At 38.2% G+C, this 22,737-nt stretch overlaps 1 protein-coding gene and 1 long non-coding RNA gene across 6 annotated transcripts in view; one reads left to right on the top strand and one right to left on the bottom strand.

Moving 5' to 3' along the window:
* The window catches only part of LOC139784194 (solute carrier family 2, facilitated glucose transporter member 1), a 25,163-nt gene extending 3,605 nt beyond the window's left edge, over positions 1-21,558 (bottom strand). Inside the window, exons 1-5 of one of the 5 annotated variants that reach the window (XM_071723360.1) lie at positions 15,003-15,129; positions 12,091-12,121; positions 11,639-11,698; positions 11,004-11,027; positions 228-326 (exon numbers count right to left, since the gene is read on the bottom strand). In XM_071723360.1, the coding sequence (XP_071579461.1) occupies positions 228-326; positions 11,004-11,027; positions 11,639-11,698; positions 12,091-12,111 (204 nt within the window). In that variant the 5' untranslated portion in view covers positions 12,112-12,121; positions 15,003-15,129. Of the gene's footprint in view, positions 1-227; positions 327-904; positions 3,082-7,689; positions 8,717-11,003; positions 11,028-11,638; positions 11,699-12,090; positions 12,122-15,002; positions 15,130-20,083; positions 20,273-20,552; positions 20,676-21,424 lie in introns of those variants that run through there. The other 4 variants (XM_071723357.1, XM_071723358.1, XM_071723362.1 and 1 more) reach the window with 4 other exon arrangements.
* The window catches only part of LOC139784196 (uncharacterized), a 26,464-nt gene extending 4,334 nt beyond the window's left edge, over positions 1-22,130 (top strand). The window contains exon 3 of the long non-coding RNA XR_011721496.1: positions 19,174-22,130. This is a non-coding gene — a long non-coding RNA (uncharacterized lncRNA). The remainder of the gene's footprint in view (positions 1-19,173) is intronic.
* Positions 22,131-22,737: the final 607 nt, after the last annotated feature.

Genomic DNA, 22,737 nt, shown 5'->3' on the forward strand with positions numbered 1-22,737 from the left:
AGAACATTTGTTTAGTAATTTTTATCATTTTTCACTCGTCATTTACTTCTTTTTCGTTTTTATGCATCACGAATATTTTACGGTCTCGTGATTCTGATATAATATACTATATACCGTTATTGTTATATACTAGGAAAAAGCAAATGTAACAGTTTTGACAAATGTTTTTGCAAATAGTTAATGTAAGATGTTTTGAGAATGTCTTACGATTAAGTTAGTATCCGTACCTGTTGAGGTGCATTAACTACCCCGGTGTTGTATCCATGCTGAAACGACGAGCCGAGAGCGGCCGCCGCGATAGCGAACGCTAGCCGGCCGTTGAGACCCTACGGCAGAAATCGATATGGGAAATCTTATTTTAGAGCTATTACCGAAAGAATATTATATCAAATACATTATTTTAATCTGATATTGGAAGGGAAAATATTTGTTCGAAAAATGCACAATTTTAATATTAAAATATTAATTTTAAAACAATTAACTTTAAAATATTAAAATTTAAAGAGAAATATTTGCGGAGAATTTTAGTAAGGAATATTTCCTTAGCATATTCGAAACGACGTCGTTGTTCTTTCTTAAAATGCAAGTATCGATAAGGCGTATATTAATGAAGCGATGAATATGCAACGCGCAAGTATAATGTGATAAATATTGCCCGGTATTCAGAATCAAGTCGGAAGTATCGACATGTATTGTACGAGTAGTGAACCGCGAAATATTTACAGGAAATATCTCGTCAATAATTACATATCTTTATTTTTATTTCCCGTATATATACATATATATATATACGGGGAAAAAAGAAGCGTTGCTAATTTAAAAGGAAAGTTGTTCAATTTCGTAGAAATGGAGCTCTTCTCTCTCCTCCCTTTCTAATACTACTTTTTCGGAGTCGAGTGCGTACCGCTCTTCTCAGATATGGCACCTCGAGGTCGGCTGATTTTATCGTCATCCCGTAGGTTTGCTACGCACAAATTAATACGCACTGTTATCACGTTCCGATATTTCACTTTCACCGATTGACTCGCGCGCAATAGACGAAATAATAGCGTAAGTGCTGTGTCGGATCGTTTGCCTCGCGGTGTTGTTTCAATTTTCAATGTAGTATATCGTACTCCAGTGTCTCGGAACACGTGCCGAAGACTGGTGGGTCGGTATCCTCGCTGACCATTCTTATACTAGCACGCCACACAACACTCACGCATACACGCGCGCACGTGCGGGGCACACATATCTGTCCACCCGGAAGATACACGCATACCGCACATGCGTGCGTATGTGTTCGTGTTATTTAACACGGCGCTACGATGTATATTACTTCATTTTTTTTTGTTGGATTTGCATAGTGCAAACATGTACGTACGCACGCACACTCGCACATCATTTCCATGGAGAAACGACACTTCGTTATCGTTACGCGCGTGAGCTTGTGTGCCAAGCCAATGGCGTAAGCCGTGCAAATTATATCTTATTAAAACGAATTTGTTTCGATACTTGGTATTCAATTAAGTACTAAAACATAGTAAAAAAAAAGGAGACAAGAGATAAATCGCTAATAGCGAGAATTCATTATTCAATCTTGCAGATATGATTTATACTTTCAATTCATCTTAATTCATCTATTTCTCGTGGATTATTATGGGGGGAGGGGGTTTACTTCAATGTTAGATCTTATATTCGCCTCAATTAATAACGTCGATATTATCGAGAATATAAATCGGCGAAAAAATCTCTTTGATTGAGATAAATAATTGAAATAATCAATTCTCTAAATTTCACGACGATCCCATGGAGAATGTAAAAAATGGGTCAATCACGTGGCAGAATCATCGCAAATGCATTATCATCGTATTGTCCCAAGCACGTATGTTTACATATGCATAGCACTTGCATAAATATTTATCGATGCATTTTTGACAATGTTGCGAGTCTTCTTTGACGTCGGTGATCCGACGACCGAGTGTACTTCGTACGCGGATATACGATAACAATGCTATGTACTATGCGCCGAGATTGTAATTTATCGAAAGAAATTCTGTTCCGTCAAGATCGTACATCGGACTTTAATCTCTTGTTACGAAATAAGTAGCGATTACTTGTAATTTATCTATTCGCTGTAGTTCGCTTCGAAAAATTTCATTTTTCTGTCCTCTGTATCTCTCAATAACTCTACAAGAGCGTGTCCTTATTCTATTGCGGATATGGAAAGAGAGCAGCAAAGTAAACAGATCTATTAGAGTGTTTATGTGACAGGAATTTTCCGCTTTACGATTTTATTTTCTTCGATCTTTATCTGCTTGAAATAATTCAATTCTTAAAATTGATGCGAGCAAAATTAAATCTTGTTCAGCTGGACAAGAGATGGATGCAAATCGTCCGAACGTTACATTCGCAGTATATCATAATTGTTAGATTTCGCGGCAGATTAATAATTCTTGGCGTTATACTGAGTACACTAAAAGATATATTCGCGTTTTTTTTTATACGCCGCGCCGGTGCAAATGAAAGATCTAAACAGTTTATTTTGCGCAACGCACATATCAGCGGTGCTAAATCCCTATCTCGTGATGCATCGATCATTGGTCGCGCGTCACGTAAATTTTTTACGCAAATAAAACGAGCAAATTTAATTAAGTATCCGTGTAAGCAACATTTCTTCGATGAAAAGTTATCGGATTTCGCAAAATAAACTGTCTCACCGTACATTCTTGCAGTTTCTCTTGCTGATTCGCAATTACCGTCGTAAACAACAAAGTCCACGCGTTACATTAATAATAACGAAGACTATCGCGACACCGCTTCGCAAATAGAAACGACTTCTAAAAAATGCAAAGAAAGAAGTGTTATGTAAAAGGCACTCATCAGTGATTCGCAAGTTTAAATCTTGACAGTTCGCATTATTTAACATCTATTAATGTGAATGGAAACGTACGAAATTCTCTACGGTTAAGAGACAATGCAGAAAATCAATATGTGAAGGTGTTAAAACTTACTATACTTACAATTAGAGAAAGTTATTTAATTAATACGAATCGATATAGAGATTCGTATTTCCAACGTTGCAATATCTGATCTCCGAAATACAGATTGTTTTTAAAATCTGATCGAGAGAGTATAAGATAAATAATTTTACTTCAATATGTGTTATCTATAAAATGGATAAATAGAAATAGAAAGAAATAAAAATATTCCATTATTGATTATAGTTAAACATCGAGCAGATATCGCAAGTTAGAAATTCATAATTTCGGATAATATATTTTTTTGATCGTATCGATCACAACTCATCTGATTTCAGCAAGGATAAAAAGCAATGTTATGTCACATACACTTGCGATTACCGTCGAAACAAAAAAAATGCGCGATCAGGCAGAAAGTATAAATAGCGAGCACACCTATTTTTCCACGACGATATCTATTCCATTATCCAGTGCATAATCGTACAGAGGCACGACTAAAGAGATTACCAATGCTAAAGCGATTTGCCGAGTAAATTTATACTGACGTAAAAAGTCGCTGTTAAATACTTTGCCGTTGCTGAAGATTTACGATTACCTAATTTCCACACAATTACATTTATGTCAAATGCAGATATATGTATATTTAAGAGAGCATGCAAAGCCAATGAAACGAAATAATTTTCGCGAAACAAAAATGTGGAAATAGAAATGGAAAAGTGAGTTAGGGGAAAGTGTCGATTTAAATAGAAAATCTCATCGAGATAAGATGCAAATTGATAACAAATCATTCCCCATTTAATTCCAACTTTAATAAACTCTTAATATTATAGCAGCTATATAAACGCTGTTTAATGTTAAAAATTGAAACCCGTATGTACGCGAATTCGCGCAAGAGTGTCGACCCTAGGCGTAATCAATACGCGATGTTCAATTGGATGCGTATTACTACAAAATTGAGTGATATTGATCGCACATGAGACAGTGGTTAAACCGATCTAGATCATGGTCGACGAATGCATGCAGGCATGAAACCTTGGGAGAGAACGACCTGAATTCACGTTTCTATGTTACCTTTTATTATCAATTTTCTTCTGTAATCTTTCGTATCACAATTTCGAATTTATCTCAAGATTATTTCACAAGATTATTTCACAAGAATAAAATTCTGCTAATCTTTTTTAATTCAATTTTTTTAGGTAGAAAATGTGCGTATTACGCATATTCTATTCTCTTCTCTATTACAAAATTCATGAGAAACTTGTCAGAATGATAGAATTTCTGCAGAAAAATAGCTGAGTTGAAAGAAAAATTGACAGGAATTTATTCCGTGAAATTGAATTTCTAATCCGCCATCAAAGTGGGAAATTAACTTTTAAATTAAATTTTTTTTCTTTTCTGCTCGTCTATTTCTAATAGCTAAATGTTGAATTTAATTTAATATTGCACTTTGTTCCAAATATAAAAAATTCATCTTTTTTAATTGCTTGTAGAATCTGTTTGGTAGAGGAAAGGAATTCGAACTTAAATTGCAGAATTGTAAATTAAAATTTCGAAGATGTTTCAAAATGAATTCTTTTCGACACATATCTCATATCAACCTGCACAGAAGTAAAGTAACTCCTCATTTAGGCGACGATGTTGTTTACTCTGTCGTTGATCGAAAGCGACGCCTATGATCTTAGAAGCCGTTGCAACGGCTGCCCGGTTGCGTGTATGCATTGCATGCGAGCATTGTAAATGTGCGCGGTACGCACAACGGGTATATTACATACACAAGCAATCGCGTAAGGGGATATTTTGTCGTTCCTCACGTAGCAAAGTTCCAGACCGCCGTGACGTATCTCGCGTCACAAAGAACGACCTATTCGTGTGTAAGTGTGTGTTGTAAGTGCATGCATGTGCCCGTAAGGAAATCCTCTCGCAGCTACATTGGCCGTGGCGAAGGCGTGTCGTTGCTCGATTGGTGCAGCCGGCGGTCGAGCCGGTCGAGCCTCCCGAGAGAGCGACGGCAAGCTCGACGATGGGAAGCTCGGACGTGTTAAAAATAGCCAGAGTACTCGCACGAGCGCGCCGCCGACGCGACGTTTTGAGCGTGTGCTGCGTGTTTTCGAGACGCCGTTGCCCTGGTTACTTCGCCAAGTCGCTAATTTTGACGGGCCACGAGCCCGCCTGCGAAAAGAATACGCGCCCCCGTACAAGGTCCGCGATTGCTCTTGCCTCTTGGATATAGATATCGCCGACATCGGTCTCTTCTCTTCCACTCTTTCCGCTCACAATCGCTCAGTATCGCTCCTCTATATCTTCTATCTGCTTATTCCCTTTTCCGTTCCTCTCTTGATTCATATTTCTTTTTTCAGTTCTTTTTTTAATCATCAGGATAGATCTTGCGGGAGAAGCTTGATTAAAATAGAAGGGTTTCGTATTATCCTCTTGTCGTTAGTTAGGCAATAGAAAGTACTTGACCTAATGGCCCTCCTCCTGAGATAATATCGGCAACTTAATACAGCCGTTTTGCGTCGTTATCAAGTCGAGACAAGACGTATCGCGGTCATCGCGGATGAGGTTTCACCGCTCGTGTTCTTGAAAAGTCTAGATGTAAGATATGCTAATTTCTACCGATATACTTATATACGACAAAACGCAGAATTGCACGATTTTATTTTTGTTATTTCTTTTAAATTGACTTTTCGAAACTGTCTTTTTTAAATCTGGTTTTCGCTGTTCTTAAGCAAAAAGTGGCGTAAAAAAAAAGTGTCGCACGTTCGTAGAATGATTGGACGCTGCAGAGAAGGCGATTTTGTGGCACACCTGTTATTAACATAAACGCCTCTTATGCAGTCGCAAAATGACTAATGTGATACGTAGTAGGACTTAATAACGATGACTATTTGCGCATTATGATAATCGCGCGTAACCTCTCTCTTAGAATTCTACGAAGATGACGGTGCAGCGCTAATCATTTTAGGTATATGTTAATCGTTAATTGTGCCAATTGTTAAGTGTTACGAACACCTTAGAACGCAAAATGTCGCGTGCTCCAGGTAGACAAAAGAATCAATTGCCGCATGTGTCATTCTGTTCCGCATGAGTAACATTTCTCAAGCCGATTCCATTCTTTCGCCGAAGGACTTTTTATTAAAATTCCACGCGCGATAATAGCGTATCACTTTACAATCCGCGAAAATAAAGCCTGATGATAATAACGGCTTTCAACGGGAGCTTTCGAGTACCTCTCGTTATTCATACATTGCATTCAAAGAGCACTGACGAGGCACTTCCTTCGTTTTTGACGATTATCGAATCGCAGCCAATCGCTGCGTAATGCGAAGCTGCCTTTGCAGCACGCGAGACTCGAAGATCTCAAGTTTTCGATATACCGTTTAATTTCTTATTTATAAAAAAAAAGAAGATTAAACAAAATATTTTGTGACTTTTGGAATTGCACGATCAACGATCATGGATTTATCAATTTCTTTGCAATATTTTTGCGATGCTGAATTTTACTTCACGAAATGAAGACTTGTTCGGCTTTATTGCATCAAAGTTTGGTTTAAATGATTATAACGTTGAAATCGAAAAGCAAGCATTGAATTTCAAATAAAATTAAAGATTTGTATAACGAAATAAGAATTTTTTTCAGATCACTCATTTATTATTCAGTCAGTTATTTTCTTTTGGCTACGCTATCTATACTTGCCACCTTTGCTCATTCTCTCCAAAATATAAACTCTTAAATGTAAGTATTTATATAGACGTGTTTATCTTCAGTTAGTATCATACGTGTCACGTTGTTGCCTTGTTTTCACGCTTAAGAAGTAACTGTAGAATACGATATCAATAACGGTGTACTTTTATTACTGTTACTACTCTATTATTATTATATTTTTGTTGCATTTTGTATATAGAAAATATGAAAAGTTAGGAAAAGATGTAGGGACTAAAATTTAAGTAAATTCTTACGAGCGAAGAGTTTATTGAACCGAACAAATCGATTGGCGTGTGCTCCGTTTGACTCCAATATATATAACGTCTAAACGTATGAAATAAGTCTCTCAGTCATGGGCGTTACAAGCGATGTTTGAATTGTCTGGAATATCTTTTATTTATCTTAGACATATTTTTGGACACAGCCGATTAAAGTCACGAATAATTTTATGCGTTTTCAATCTTGGGGTAAAGTGGTTGTAAAATGTTGATGAGGTTCGACAGTAGTTACGATCGTTATGTTTTAAAATATACCGAGTCGACCTTTTCGCAAACTTTTATTTTAGTTCTTTCGAATAGAAAATACGATATTCTTATCCGGTTTCGCTGCATATCCATTTCAGAATTAACCTTTAGGGAAAACTTGGTGGCTTGATGTAAGAGGCACATTTATAATTTGCACAAATATGTGATTCTTCGTCCAATTTCCATCGTTTTTTCTTCAACTAAAATGCTAAGATACTGATAACTTTTAAATATTTAACAATCAAGGAAGACAGGCTTCTCGTAAATCGAATAACGAATAGTGAACAAAATCGTGTCCTTCTTCTTTCAATTTTAATTAAAGTTTAATTTAACAAAATTTTAATTCCGAGGTTTAAATGTACATTCGAAAAGCTACATTAAAAAATTCGGCTTCATAAATTCGCCAGCTATTAAAATTTATCTATTTTTATTCCGGATACGCTGTTTACATTTGAGCGTAAAAAAAAACCAGATGTCTTCTCTCATTCGAGAGTTTTACCTTGAGCTCCATATTGCTTGAAGCAAATAATCCGTGCGCCTCACTTGATACACTTGTCTCTTTTCTTTCTCTTTCTCTGTCTTTTTTTTTGTCTCGTTCTACTTCTTTTAAAATTGTATGTCTCTCTTCGGGATGCAATCACTCTTTCTCTCTCACGATATAATTTCTCCTCGGAAATATCGACCGCGAGGAGAGCGACGATTCCGAAAATTTGCTCGAGCGGAGAAAAATCCCGAGATGACGAACGAGAGACCTCCGTACTACGATCGTGAGCGCGTACGACTGCCGCCGATATTCGTGTGATGGTATAACCGAAGCCGATTTTCAAAAGACCCCGCTCTCTTCCTTCGTGTCCCCCTCTTCCTCCTGGACCGATACAACGACAGCACGAATGGGCGACCCTGGGACTGGATTCCGGTCGTATGAACCTTTCACCGTCCCACGTACCCCTACCGCGACGATGGGGGGGATTGCCCCACTAAAAAAAAAAGAAACGAAATAGCGGATGACCGAGCAGTTTGGAGCGCGAAAGGCACGGCACTCGCTAATGATACTCGACCTGCGAAAGCAACGGCGAGAGCGAAAGTTTCTGGTGGAATCATGTATAATTTTGAAATTCATAATAATTAGGTAAATGTTTCCAAACTTAATTTCCAATTACTTAATTTCAAGTACGAAAGGACATCTATGAAAATCAGACAAATAATTTTGCGGCTCGCGACAGCTCTCTGATTTTGCGTCGAGGAAAACGTATGGAAACCGCGAGCATCGTGATCCAACTGCGCGGTTGATTCGGGATATCGGACACGGAGTGATCCCAGTCCGTACTCGTATTACGGGAAAAAACTGGAGTGTTTTGCGATGCGAGGCAGGAATTGATACAAATATCGCGCGATGACAGAGGCGCATATTTATTATTAGCGGAAACGCCGATAGCAACAACATCGTGTCACATTACACGAAACTCTTCTGATCTACGATTGATCGGGCGTATATCACTGAGATTTATTATTATAGTATAAGAAACAAGAAGAGATGAGAAAGTATTCTTAAAGTACAAAATATAAATCCAAATAGAAGAAGAGGGACATTATTTATCAAATTAATTAAGATATATCAAATTTTCCCTCTTTCGCGATTATTCTCAAAATATGTGTTTAAAATACTCGCATTTCAGAAAATACTTTTGGATCATTCTTGGCCCACGTGAAATAATGCATTCTAGGTACTCTTAAAATATTGCTCGTGGAACATTCCCACCAGTGTTCTCCGAAAATGCTCTAACTCCCAGAAAATATTCTAAGCTCACATTATAATGTTTACGATTCCACGGATCCTAAGCAAACGTTACACGCGCACTTTGTCGTCTCAGAAAAAAAAAAACTGGAAATACACGTGGAAATACTTGGAGCATCTCTTAGTCTTTGCACTTTGACGCGATCCTCTTTGCGTTTCTTACGAGAGCGCGCTTCTGGACGGTCCGCACCGGAGTACACACGATACCGGACGCGGTCTGTTAATGAAAGCCGGTTAGGTCATGTCAGTACGTGTCAATTTTACAATTAAGCCGCATTGAAGCGGACTACTTCTGCGACTTCGCGCATATGTCCCGGTGAATTTCGCATGGCCGACTTCGAAACTCGTCTTGCCTCCGACACGGTACACTTGTTCCGTGTAACAACGTTATTCGAGATATTGAAAGCAATAACTAAATATGTGAATAAATATAAAAGTATTGTTTTAATGAAATATTACTATACATCTCAAAATGTATCTTTCGGATGTATCGTTTAATCGAGGAAGACAGAGATCTTTGAAACGCTTCGAACACTGACTCACGAATAATAGCAGTATGGTAGTGTGCAATATCTTATCACTATACACAATTGTATCATCGCAAATATTTATCAAATTAAAGACAAACACTGATCACTTAATATATCATAATTCAGTATAAAATAAATACAGGATGTCAGATGTATGTGTTGTATGTATGTACATGCGTTACACAGATATCATCTTGTTATAAAAATGATATCGCGGTTTCAAATAATATATCAAATAAATTTATCATTTACATCGAGAGGAGAGAAGAGTAAAATTGCGATGGAGAAAAGATTACTCTTAAAACATCAATTTGTTTCATCTTCTTCGCCCTATTTTAGATTAATGATTAAGAGTTGCTATGAATATATCGATATACGAATAGATTTTAGACTCAGACAGGCAGACACGATTATTCACTATTAGAAGCAATTGTTATTAATTGTCGTAATACGTCGACCGAAGCTGACGAACACGAGATCCAATTTGCATGTAAATACCGATCTAAACTTATGTGCCTCCATTCTTGCGCCATTTCTGACAGTATAGGAGTAATCAAGAAACAAAGTCGAGCTTTCTAAAAATTTGACGACTCTCTGTTAAACCAGACTTGTCAAACAAACATGTCTCGCGTCAATTTGTCATCCACGTTTAAAATTAGATATCTCACTGTTTATGTCGCGAACGAATAATCTCTCGATTTTTATCAAGATAAAACCGTCTACCGAAAAATCAAATTTTAATTGCTACTTATTCAATATTGTTTATCTATTACTAAATTGTTACGAAATAATGAATAGATATTAATCATTGCGTCAGACAATGGGAATAATATTAAAACGGAAGGGAAAATATTTAATATTGCTCCATATGTCGATATTAATTTGTAATGTAATTCACTATCTGAAGTTTTCAGTGTTATATTTTTAACACCAAGAATCTCAACGCTTTTTAAATATTTTTTATCGTCGGCGAATTATAGCGAGAGGTTGAATCGCCGATGTCTGGGTGGAGACCTCCGTTCTCCGATATATCACCGAAATTTCAACACATTGCCGCGATAGAACGTTATCTTTTGTGGACTTTGTTTCGCGTTTATCGTGGCACAGCTCGCTTTCGGTAGCCGTGAATATATGGCAATTATATCGACATTATTACTCCCATAATTATTTAGCATAGCGATGGTAATCTTCAATACTTTATTTCAATCGTCTCTCGATTATCTATATAGTATATGTACGTATATGTACGCGGGATCTCTCAGAACCCGCGCGCTTACACATATCCGACAGTATTCCGCTAATGGAACGCGGGACGAGGCATTGCGATAATTTGCGAGTCAATGACTTTGGCGAGACATCAACAACGTCGTTCCCCTGTCACTCGTCATGTTACGCGAACGCATTTTTCTTCGAGCGATGCATGCTTGATCGTAATTCACTTTCACGTGGGCTATCGACAACGAATGCTTGGTAACAGCTGGTACTTACCCAGTCCTTATCGGCCGCGGCGGTCTGCATGTAAAAGAAAAGATACGACGAAAAAAGTTATAAGATTAATTTCATAAGAAATTTCGTAAGCGAATGTCAAAGCGTTATCGTGTTTGGACGGTTAACAAGGCGGATAAGCTCTCGTGGAATATTTTGCATTATAATTTTAAACGATGAAGAATGTTTATCTCGTTAATCTATTTAATCCTCGGGTATGGTTGCCTATATAATATTTTGCATCGAAGAAATATAAAATAAATTATAAATTAGGAGAGGGATTTGTTTCACTTAGGGTGCTTTCCATTTAATGACACAAGTTGACACAAACGTCGTTCTGTCTTTCATGGCATTCGATGAGCAACAAAGACAGAGTAACACTTGTGATGATTTGTGTCAGTAAATGGAAAGCACCCTTAATTAATAATAAAAAAGAATCAAATATAATCTTTATTAATTCAATTGCGATCTAGTTACTTAATAAAACAGTGTTTCTGTAAATTACACCATGGTAAATGATAGTGATATTTTTTAAATATATCTGGGAATATCAATTTTCCTCTTCATATTGTTCACTGGACTAATCGCGCAAATAAGCAATTATACTCGAGAATTAACATGGAAGAAGGAAGAATTACCTTCGGTGTTGGAGCTAAAGCCGTTGGCGTCGTCGCCTGTTCTTGAATATCGTCGTTTGACTAGAGCCAAATGTTTAATTACACCAATCTCGTGACATATACGAACGAAGGAGGCGTAGATGGATATAGGAAGCGCGAGGGTATATTTGAAAAATTCAATGCAATATTGGGGGGGGGGTGTCTAATCCATTTTCTTAAGAATTGGAGATAATTAAATTTTAAATCTCAGCTAAATTTTTTAATCTTTTTAACATAAACATTACTTAAAGTAGTAATGTAGACCATTGTTGAAAGATTTTATTTATACTCTTACGATATTTCTTCATACATAAAGAAAAAATTAAACGTGAAATCTTATTTTATATTTTATGCTATCTTTGCAAATTCCGCTTAATTTCTGGCTACGCCTCCGACGTGAGAATTACGCATATATATCTACTTATATACGATACCTTTTCTTTTTCCACGCCCATCGTATGATAGCTTGAAAGAATAGAAAACGAACAGTTAGTCAGTGGAGATTCTAAAAACGTAGTCGTTGAGTAAATATATGTGGCGTGATATCTCTCTCTGTGCAAATTCGGGTGAGACCCGAAAGTCAATATCGTTCCAAAATGAGAAGGAGTCATTTCACAGCGATAAAAAGTACTCTTAGAACTCGCGATAACTCACCACTAGAATGTCTTACAAAATGCGATATCGATCGACTATAAAAACGAACGACCGTTTACATCGTTACGCAATATCAAACAAAAAACTCACATAAGAATGATAAATGCAAATGTGACGTAATCAACTATGATTATCTGTTGACTAAAGATCGTGAAAAAATTTATCTTACGAGCATTACGATGAGAAAAATGTACACTGAGAGAAATAATTATTTTTTTCAAAAAAAATTTTGTTGATTTAATAAAACCGGAAGATTGTATGTTGCCAAGCAGATGATTTGATTGGCTTAACAAAATATTTGTACAAAATATTTTGTTCTTTTGTTCTTTTTGACTATTTTGTTTGTTGACTATATTGATTTGTTCTTTTTAACTAAATATTTTATACTATCAATTATACATAATATAACATTAACTAAATATTTCTTTGAATAAATTTACTATTTTTAAAAACGTTAATGTTCTTGGTTCAACAAAAATATTTTATTGAGTTAACAAAATTGATCATTAACTTGAAAAAAATGATTTTGTATGATACCATTTTCAGAATTCAATTATTTCATTTTGTTCAAATAATAGACGTGTACTTAATTCAATAAAATAAATAATTGGATCAATAAATTAAAAAATCAACAAAATTGTTTTGTTGATTTAATAAAACCGGAAGATTGTATGTTGCCAAGCAAAATTGTTTTGTTGATTCAACAAAATTTTTCCCTCAGTGTAGTCTTGAAATATTTGTTGAGATTGTCATGTTTATAAATTGGTAATATATTCGTGATAAATTTATTGAAAATTACTCTTATAAATATTCTGAATTATATCGCGACAAAGTGCATTATGTACGAAAGTTACATTCACAATAATGAACTCGTTTCACGCGGAAAAATCCCATTCTGTTATATTTTGCTCCACGGTGAAGTTTGATAAGAAAAAATTTCATGATGGAACGAAATTTGATGAGATAAGAGTTGGATTTTGTTGAAGAATTAAATAAAATTACGATAAATATTGATTTCCATAAAAATGCTACCCTACGTGTTCCATTAAATAAAATCATTAAGGAATAGAAATTATGTGTTAAAGGTAATTTGTACGGAAAACTCCCTTTGAAAAACCTCATCTGTCGATTATATTGTCGATGGGACAGGATGATGCAATTGCTCTTCTATTCTTCTATTCTGACATTTTTTCTCCTTCGAACTATTTTATGCAAATCTGATTAGTTAGGCATTTACCAAGTACGATAAGATGATCGACATGCGTACGTGATGAAACTACAAAATGGTTGGCAATAAATATTACTTTTTAGAAAGGAGACATCATAATAGAAGTAAGTACTATAAAGAAATAATTGTTAAATGATCTATAACCATAAATAAAAGAAACAAAAATTTTTTTAAGTAGAAATTATAGATATATAAATTTTTTCTTAATCTAGTTATGATCAGAATTTGTTCGGTAGAATTAAACAAAACTGAGACAGTACACATACATTTTATATTTGTCTATAGTTTAATGTAAAATATGTTAATTAAATTCAATTAAGGTGTTCTCTCCTCTATTGAAAAGTTTGATAATTATGACATTTCTGATTGCATCAATTTGATTGATTAATCAATTTTTATCTCATCTGAATTAACATGGTTAATTCTCATTGTCTCAATTAAGTGATTCGATCACGTATCAGGATTAAATGTGTGCAAGAGTGCTTAAAGTTTGTCACGATATAATTACGCGGTAATAGGTACTCGCCGCGTTTTCCCGAAGATAATTTTATTTGCGTTAATGCTTTCAGCGTAAAAAATATAATTTATCCCCTGTAAAAAGAATTTCATTTAAGCACGCAAATTGTGTAACAGTCATCGCTAGTTACATCGCCTATTCGGTGGCGAGGACGGCGAGATAACTAGGTATTTCTATAGGCTGAAAGGCACATTATGATGTTTATCAAACGCATTACGCACGCCGCGTGCAGCACGATGCGATGTGAACGACATAATGGTGCCACGCAACTACAATAAAGTATTACGAGGTATCTCATGCGGAAACGAAACCGTATGTTCAGCCTTCCGTTTACTACTGAACTTTATCGCGTTCTTCTCTCTTAAAAATAATCATATTTACAATCGCGCTTATCGCCGACCAACGTCACGGGGAAAATCCGGCTTGAACGATAGCAAAGGTCAATCGTAAAGGTCAACAGATATACCTTCCACCCTACTCGTCCGCGCGAATTTTGTACGACAATGTCAGTAATAGTGTGAAACACGAGTGCTCCATAGACGTTAATTAAATCTTTGAGACTGAAATCGGGACAACTTTGATGAGTTGAGGTGAAAACCTGAAGGGTTAAACCCTTAAATTTTTTTGACGGTCAGCAACACATACATAGATGAAGGAACATTTTCTATGTTTCGATCATTAAGAATTCGACTTGGCGATATTGTGCGATGGGAGGATTTGAATTCTGATAGAATCGAGTATTTGTCCTCGACGGCCGTGCTGATCGGACCGATCGGACATTACGGCATCGACGCAATTCGATGAACCCAAGAGAATGTCACGAAAACGTCACGTGCGTGATCCTGATCAAATTAGCGACACGGCAGCCGTCGTTAGCGTTTTTTTTCTGACGATCAGCGGAAGAATCACGTGCGGAGTTTCACGTGAGGAAATATTCGCAAACTCACCTCGCCAGACGACGCACTACGCAGATGAGATGCAAGAAACGCGGACTCGTCTACTCTGACGGCTCGATTCGATCCTCGCGTGCCTTAACCCCCCACGGACGAGGGTTGGCGCAGCCGGCGCAGACCCCCATCGGCCGATCACACGGCGCAAGCGCGCTAACATTTTTCACCCCTTCATCTGCCACCCACGTAACGGGGGAGACTCCCGCGCGGATTGACTCGCGATTGCATCACTCACCGCACGCATGGATTTTAGGGTCGATCGTAGGGATGATGACGTCATGAACGACGGAATTTCTGAGCATCTCGAAAAGTAAACGAGGGGTTGTTTAGAAAAATCAACGTTCCGGTTGATAACGGAGAGACTCTCTTTCTCTATATATACATGAGTGTTAAAAATTGGCTCTACTTTAGATTGGTAAAAAAAAAATGCGCTAATGATACTTTCTACTTTCGGGTGGGAGTGTTTCTTTCTTTCAGCATAAAAAATGTTACTTCTAGTGTTTGCATAATAAAGAACAAAGATATAGAAAATTTTGCTATGCGAGAGAGGAGAGAGAGAGAGAGAGAGAAATACGAATATTCTTTTTCTATTGCGAGTACATCTAGCAGATTCTAATATATTGAGACTGAAGACGATCGCTCTTAACCATAATCGGATGGTCATCGAATAGCCGAGTTATATGTAAGCGGTTTATCGATTCGCCTATGAGAAATCCACGATACACGGAGGGGATGCGAACGTCAATTCCCTTCCGCTGTTGCGCCTCACTAGGATGATAAGAGCTTCATAGCTTTGTGACACGATTTATATTCGTATTTACGACTTGAGAATGTAAATAAACACGAGAGACGCGTTACATGTACAATATTATTTAACCGATTTAACGATATCGTCAGTCAAAACAGTCGCGTTTCATTACGAAATAAGGTAAACGTGCCAATGCCTGGACAGTCAGTGGACACGTACCTATGTCTGGACACCTTTATCATTTTAGTCCTTAAATAAATATAACGCGAATTAAAATCAAAGATAAAAATATGTTTCTTGTATTTTGAAACTTTAGTTATAGTATCCAAACGTTAATTCGCGTTATACCTATTTAAAAACTAAAATGATAAAGGTGTCCAGACATAGGTACGTGTCCACTGACTGTCCAGGCATTGGTACATTTACTTTAATTACAATACGAGAAAGCGTTAGAAAAAAAAGGAAAGGAAAGGAAGGAGTGCAAGGTGAACGCGTACACGCACATGTGCGTGGGGTCTCTCTCGCGATCCTGCGCGAAAAAATCCGCGTCTCGCCGGCAGCCGGTGACGTCTGCAAAACGGTCGCCGAGAGCTGGCACGTTGCCGTTGCCCGACGCGATCGCACGAAAATGTAGCCGAACATTCATCTTATTATCCCGGATGCGGCTGGCGCGACACTCGGAAAAGAAAATGATATGCACTCCCTCGGGCCAGCCAGTGACGCGTAATTTCCTCATTAGGAAAGGAAATTAATCGACCGCGACGTATCCTGACATTTGAGAATCACGACCTGAGGAATAAGCTCGAGATGTAAAGACACATTCGAAGAAATTCTATAGAATAAATCAATAAAATAATGCTTTTCAACCGAGGATTCTTCTACTTTCTACTCTCTCTTACTTTCCACCCGATACCAGTTTGATTCAGCTGACAATTTATTATATTTACGATTCCGTGGAGATTCTGATACTCGATACGGCTGTATCGAATAATTTCCTTATCGCGTTCAATCTGTCACTGGACGAACGATAATGAGCGGAAACAGCTGTAATTGAGACTGGACGATCGATTGATACGGCAATGACGCGTTAATGCGTAATTACAATCTTCGCGATTATACACGAGATCTGACAAGTATGTAATTTATTATAGGCTCAAGAGGAGCTTAAGAAGAGCTTAGTTTTCAAGATAGTCGAAATCTTTAAAATCTCCCATGTTCATTGCGCTGCCTGTTTTTGAGACGCTCGATTTACACGTCGTTCGTTATCGCAGGGAAAATTATTCTACCTAAGTAGATCAATCAGGATTAGAAATTTAATGTAGTCTTAAAGATTAAATTTTTATGATTGCCCTATATAATAATGTAATAGATAATAAATAATATATAAATAAGTAAACGAAAGTAAGAGTTAATGTTTAACATTACTGCCGTAGAAAATAAAAACGCGATTAAAATCTCGATAGAATTATTACATCGATCTACAATCTGCTAGATCTAATTAGATCGATTCAGTTGCTTTCTATATCCTATCTTTTTTTTCCCTGAAAATCATACATTTGTTTCAGAGTGCAGAAGGCGCATTCTTGCAAGAAAGTGCCTCAGACGAGGATACTTGGCGTACGCGCAACTGAGCAGTCGATCGCGCGTTAACATCGTTTTCCCTGCGAGAGACGTTTGAAATTTTCTATTTTTATGACGAGCAAATATCCCGCGCAGTTGCGACGAATGTCGTCACTCTCGCCGCAGCTTTCGTCAGATAGGGAGAGACAGAACCGATTACGTGCCTCCGCGCACACCCACCGGACTCGACCAGTAAAAGATCCGCGACGACTGAGCGTCTCTCCGCCTTCGCATTGAATTTCAAGAAGGCACATTTTGACCCTTCAATAGTTGGTGACATTTACGGGCGTTCTTTACGCCATGTTGAAAATATGACCATTGATCCTGGTGTACTAAAAACGCGAGGGAACGGCAGTTAGATTCACAAATTCTCTAAGTTAAAAGATTCAAATGACTTTCGAGACAGTTGCACGTGCCTTTCGCGCAGACAATGGCAACCTGCTTCGATCGATAAGCGGTCGCCCGTGGACTCGCGTCATCATGGACATTGGATAGAAAGAAGCGCCGATTCACCTGTTGAGACTGCGAACGCGATTCGCGCCACGCGCGGATTATTGCGCGATTATCGCGCGTGCACGGATACAGGACTATTTCTGTCATATTAAACAACAGCCAAAGTAATAAACCGCCGTAGCAACCTTGTGCCCGAAGCGCGTCAGTATATATTTTTCTTTTTTTCGAACCGTACGCCTCGTTTAATTAGCCGTGATACGCACCGAGGGCAAATTAATCGACTGCCTAGAGCTAGAGTACCATTAAACCTGGATCAAATGCGCGTACAGGCGCGCAGCGCGCTTGTTGCATCACTCGCGAGCACGCTTCGTCAATCGTGTTTTGTTGCATTGGCGTAATGTTCGAAAGAAATAAAATGTAAGAAAAGGAAAGATCCAGGCTTTGTGTAAGGCAGGAGAAAAACAGACGGGTGAAAAAGATAAGATGATCTTATAGAGGTATAGAGAAGGGATGTTAAACGATGTAATGTTATTTTAGAGCGTTTAATATTTTTCGCGTGACGACACTTGAGAAAAATATAGGTAGGCGAGGAGAGCTCTTTACAGCGAGTTACACGCCGCGTGGAATTCTTGCCAATAATCCGACGTGATAATCATCTCTAGACGCCGGCCTGTATTCCGAGAAAATTCCTAAGCGCAATTCATGTACGCGAGCACACGGCGTTTGGGCGTTCATTAAAACAATATTGTCAACGTTTGAGGAACTAAAAATCAATCTTTCGACACTCATCCGCTACTCTCACACCGTTAATCGATACATACTTTCGATCGGTCCCTAAAAAAAAAACACATACGAATTACGTAAGATTACATAAGAGGACGTTTTTATGTGATGATTTGTGCAGAATGTGGCGATAAATCGGCCGGACGGTCGGTCAATGGGTTGATCGCAAAACGAGATGGATTCGCGAGATCATAATATAGATAACTCTCGAATAACATAATTAATTGAAAAAGCGCCGTATTATTCGAGATTTAGGATTCATGTAATTTTGAAGATCACGTTTTGTGCTATTGAAAACCGTGCAATTCAAGACTCCAGATCCATATAAAATTTGATTCCAAGGGATTACTAAAAGAAACTTTTAAAAGAGTAAGGTTGTCATAATGTTTTACCGTGCTATTCAACTACCGTGCGTTATTCGAGAATCACCTGTATATAACGTTACGACAAGCCTCTAGAGTCAGAGAACTTTCGTTCTATTCTTTGTAGTTGAATTTTTTGTACTTTTGTGTATCCTTTCTCCTTTTCCCTCCAACGTCTAATTATATATCTATTTCATTTCAGACGTAGACAGTACAACATGTTGCACGACCGACACGAAGAACAGACCCCATTGATTCGAGATGCAGCTACAACAGTTTGTAATTCGATAAAGCGCGTGCTGCTCGACGCACGCGGGTTTCGCGCGGATGCCACCTCGTAAACAAGATTGAAGAAGACCGCGCGGGGGTCTTCCACATCACTTTTACAAAGTCCGCGAGACGTGCGTGCGCGCGTGAGCGCGCATGTCCGCCCACCTGACTTCGAATAACCGCGGGATTTCGACATCGCTCTAAAAATAGGGTGTTTTCCCGCTAGCGCATGTTTCGTTACATAGGCGCTCGTCTCCGTTAGTCCGTTCGCGGTTCGGCGCACCTCGAGCGCCAGCTCGGCATCGTTAATCGTTGTCTGCAGCGACAATCGCCGAAACGGCGCGTTCACGCTCGCGTTTAATCGGCGATTGTGCTACGGCACAAGTCTAGGCAACATTACCGCGACATCTTTCGATATAAGGAGCAAGCGAATTATTTTCGAGTCCCTCCGATTGAATGATATATATCAATTCCCAGCTTTGCTTATGCAACTCTTACATCGACCGCTTTGAGAAGAATTAAAGAACCTCTGTTCTTTAGGAGAAAAAAAAACATTTCGTAGTACTTATAAAATGCCGTAATGCCGTAATGCCGTAAATAATTAAGAACACGTAAAAATGAATAAAATTAATACTAAATTAAAACCCTTATATTATCGAGAGTTTGTTTTATCGGACTTGAATTTTCTCACGTCGTTATAAATTCTCATCACATTTCACTTTGACGCGCGTGTTTAATTTCGAGGAACGAATTTAATTTCATGTGTATTCAGCTTTGTTTGTTGAAACAACAAATATACGTCGCTCGTTCGTTCGATGAACGCATCGCGACGAGAGCTTTACCTTCCTCGCTGAGAGAGGTATCGTGGTCTCTCTGGCGTATATCGGAACGTCGAGATCGCTGACGCTGCTGCTGATGCTGGGCGCCCGCGAATCGGAGCGTCCACCGAGCGGTACCGTGAGATGCGTCGGCCTCAACGGGTGCGATTCCGCGATGTAGCCCTCGCCAAAGTCCTCGTCCTCTCGGTCCATCTGTCGGAAATGCGACTTTTAAAGTTGAAACCGCAAAGTTCAATTTGTCTTCTTCCATTTAAGAACGAAAGATTTTCTTATTTTCTGGACTGATAAAAAGCAGGATAATAAAATTGAATCGCTCCACGTCTTGCGTATGCGGATTGCGGACATGTGTTTTTAGAGATGTATGATTCTAGCGTATGATCGTTATAGTGCGAATGTTTTATCGACGAATAAATAAGTCGCGTGATTATAAAGCATTTGCGGAAAACAACTTGTTGAAGCTGCAATTAATTACATTGTCACGAGGCTCCGCCGTTATTGCCAATTTTCATAGTTTTCTGCGTCGTATGTGGCGTACGTAAAATTAGCACGAGTAGCGTGACAACGGTGCGCTTTCCCCGTCAAGTATTTGGCCGATGATCAAGGCTAGTAACCCGATGACATACTCCTCGCATACATGTGTGCTCTCCTCCTCGTCCTACCATTCAGCAACGATTGGACGACAAAAATTCTGGCAACTACTTCGCCAGATCGATTCTACGTTTAGTCTAGACGTTAATTTCAAGTACTTGTCGATATTTTTTTACGCACATTTTCCAGAGCTTGAAAAGAAAAGGAATAAAGAATATTTTTTTATCTCCAAGATTATCCGATTCTCTTATATAAATAGAATATATTATCAATAACGCATGGTGAAAGTCCCCGTAAATCCCACCGTGTCGAGAAAACATTGGAAAATTGACAGTACGTGTCCTCTGGTGATTGCATAGTCGAGCGTTCTCTCTCTCTCTCTCTCTCTCTCTCTCTCTCTCTCTCTCTCTCTCTCTCGAGGATCTGGTTGGACGGCGAACGATGATATTGGCGTTTAAATCCCACGCAGCGTATCCTGCTAATCCTGTATAACGCGCTCTCAATCCCTGGCGCATTGTAAAAATGTAAGATCCGCATTGTCTCAGAACTTAATTATCCGCTTCAAGTATGCGCACTGAATACAGTATCCCCGATGTCCTAATCTACGCGACGGTATAGACAAATGTGTGTTAAATAATGAGAGAAGCTCTACGATTAAGTTGACGCTAATGAGTACAATGTGCAGGAAGGACGAAATTGTGTGCTCTCCAATTATAAATTTGGATCTCAATGGATCCCAATACAACGAAGCATTACCTCGGCAAAGTTTTTAGATGAGGGTGATCGAGAGCCTCGAGTTCGCGCGAATTCAGCGTCTCGCGAGGGATCCTCGAACGTTCGCAGATTTTCGGGTGCGCGTCGCACAAAGAGAGGGCGGTTCACGGAGAAGGAGAGAGATTCGCGGCGGGGAATGCTAGGTCGATCGGTGACCGGAATGCATCCGTGCAGCCAGGGGATGCTCTTGAGACTGAGCTTGAGAGGACGACTCATCGTCGCCGACGGCCTCTGGCTAGATTTAATTTTAACGCTTCGCTTCGCGAACGCGCCTCCACCGTTAGACGAATCTCCGAGTTTCATCGAGAAGAGAGAAGATCTCCCTCGCCCCCCTCGTTACTCCGACGACGCTATCAATTGATGCGCTGCGCGATGCTCTTGTAATTGATTTCACTTGACCTGAGGATATGCATCGCAACTCTGTTCAGCTCCTGGAGAATCGCCTGTTAACTGCGACTCAATTTCCTGAAGACCTAGATCGTGTTTGTCCAGTTTGTCCTTCGCGATATCCACTTTTTAGAAACAAATGTGGAAGGAAAACCAAAGAATTAGAAAAACTTTGATGAAGCTTAATTAATATTTAAGATTAATCGCATGCACGCTGACTTATATAAATAAAATGACCGTTAATATTAATTTTGTTATGATGTATTTGATGTATTTAACATGTATTTGAAGATGACAGAGATCTTTTTCTTTCTTTATTATTTTATTGTTCTTGTTTTGTGACATCCTTGCAATTAAATCAAGATCGCGAGTTGGCCTTATTATGTTCTTGAATTTTAATTCTCTCTTCCATTCATATGTGTAATACTTAATTTCTTTCTTATATTATAGTCGTAATTCTTTTCGTTGCTGTAATATCTTTAAAACATTGAACCGTGTTTTATGTTGTTCTCGTTTAAATAAAAAGTATTGCGATTTATAGACATCATGTGATTGCGTCAATGAAATATTTATGCCGCGATATGTAATAGACTTCCGTCGCGTCGCGTCTATTTCGTCACGTGGTTTATTTCTAAGTAGCCAGCAAAATAATAAGCTATATATCTATCTATTTAGACAACACGTGTGTCTAAAATATTTCTCAAAAACGGTCTTTTTAGATGTTTTTAAAATTTTAACACCTTAAGACTATCTAAAAATTGTGATTTTTAATCCCGAATTCTTGGAATCGCAATTTTTGGGAATCTTGGAAAATTCTTGGAATTTTAGATATAGTACAACTTCCTTGCCGATTACTTATATTCTCCTAATTGTTTCTCGATTTTCGAGACTTTTGATATTTGTAATTC

Source organism: Temnothorax nylanderi, unplaced genomic scaffold (assembly GCF_030848795.1).
Source record: "Temnothorax nylanderi isolate EJ_2023f unplaced genomic scaffold, tnyl_v1.0 TNYL_tig0596_pilon, whole genome shotgun sequence".
Classification (NCBI taxonomy): domain Eukaryota; kingdom Metazoa; phylum Arthropoda; class Insecta; order Hymenoptera; family Formicidae; genus Temnothorax; species Temnothorax nylanderi.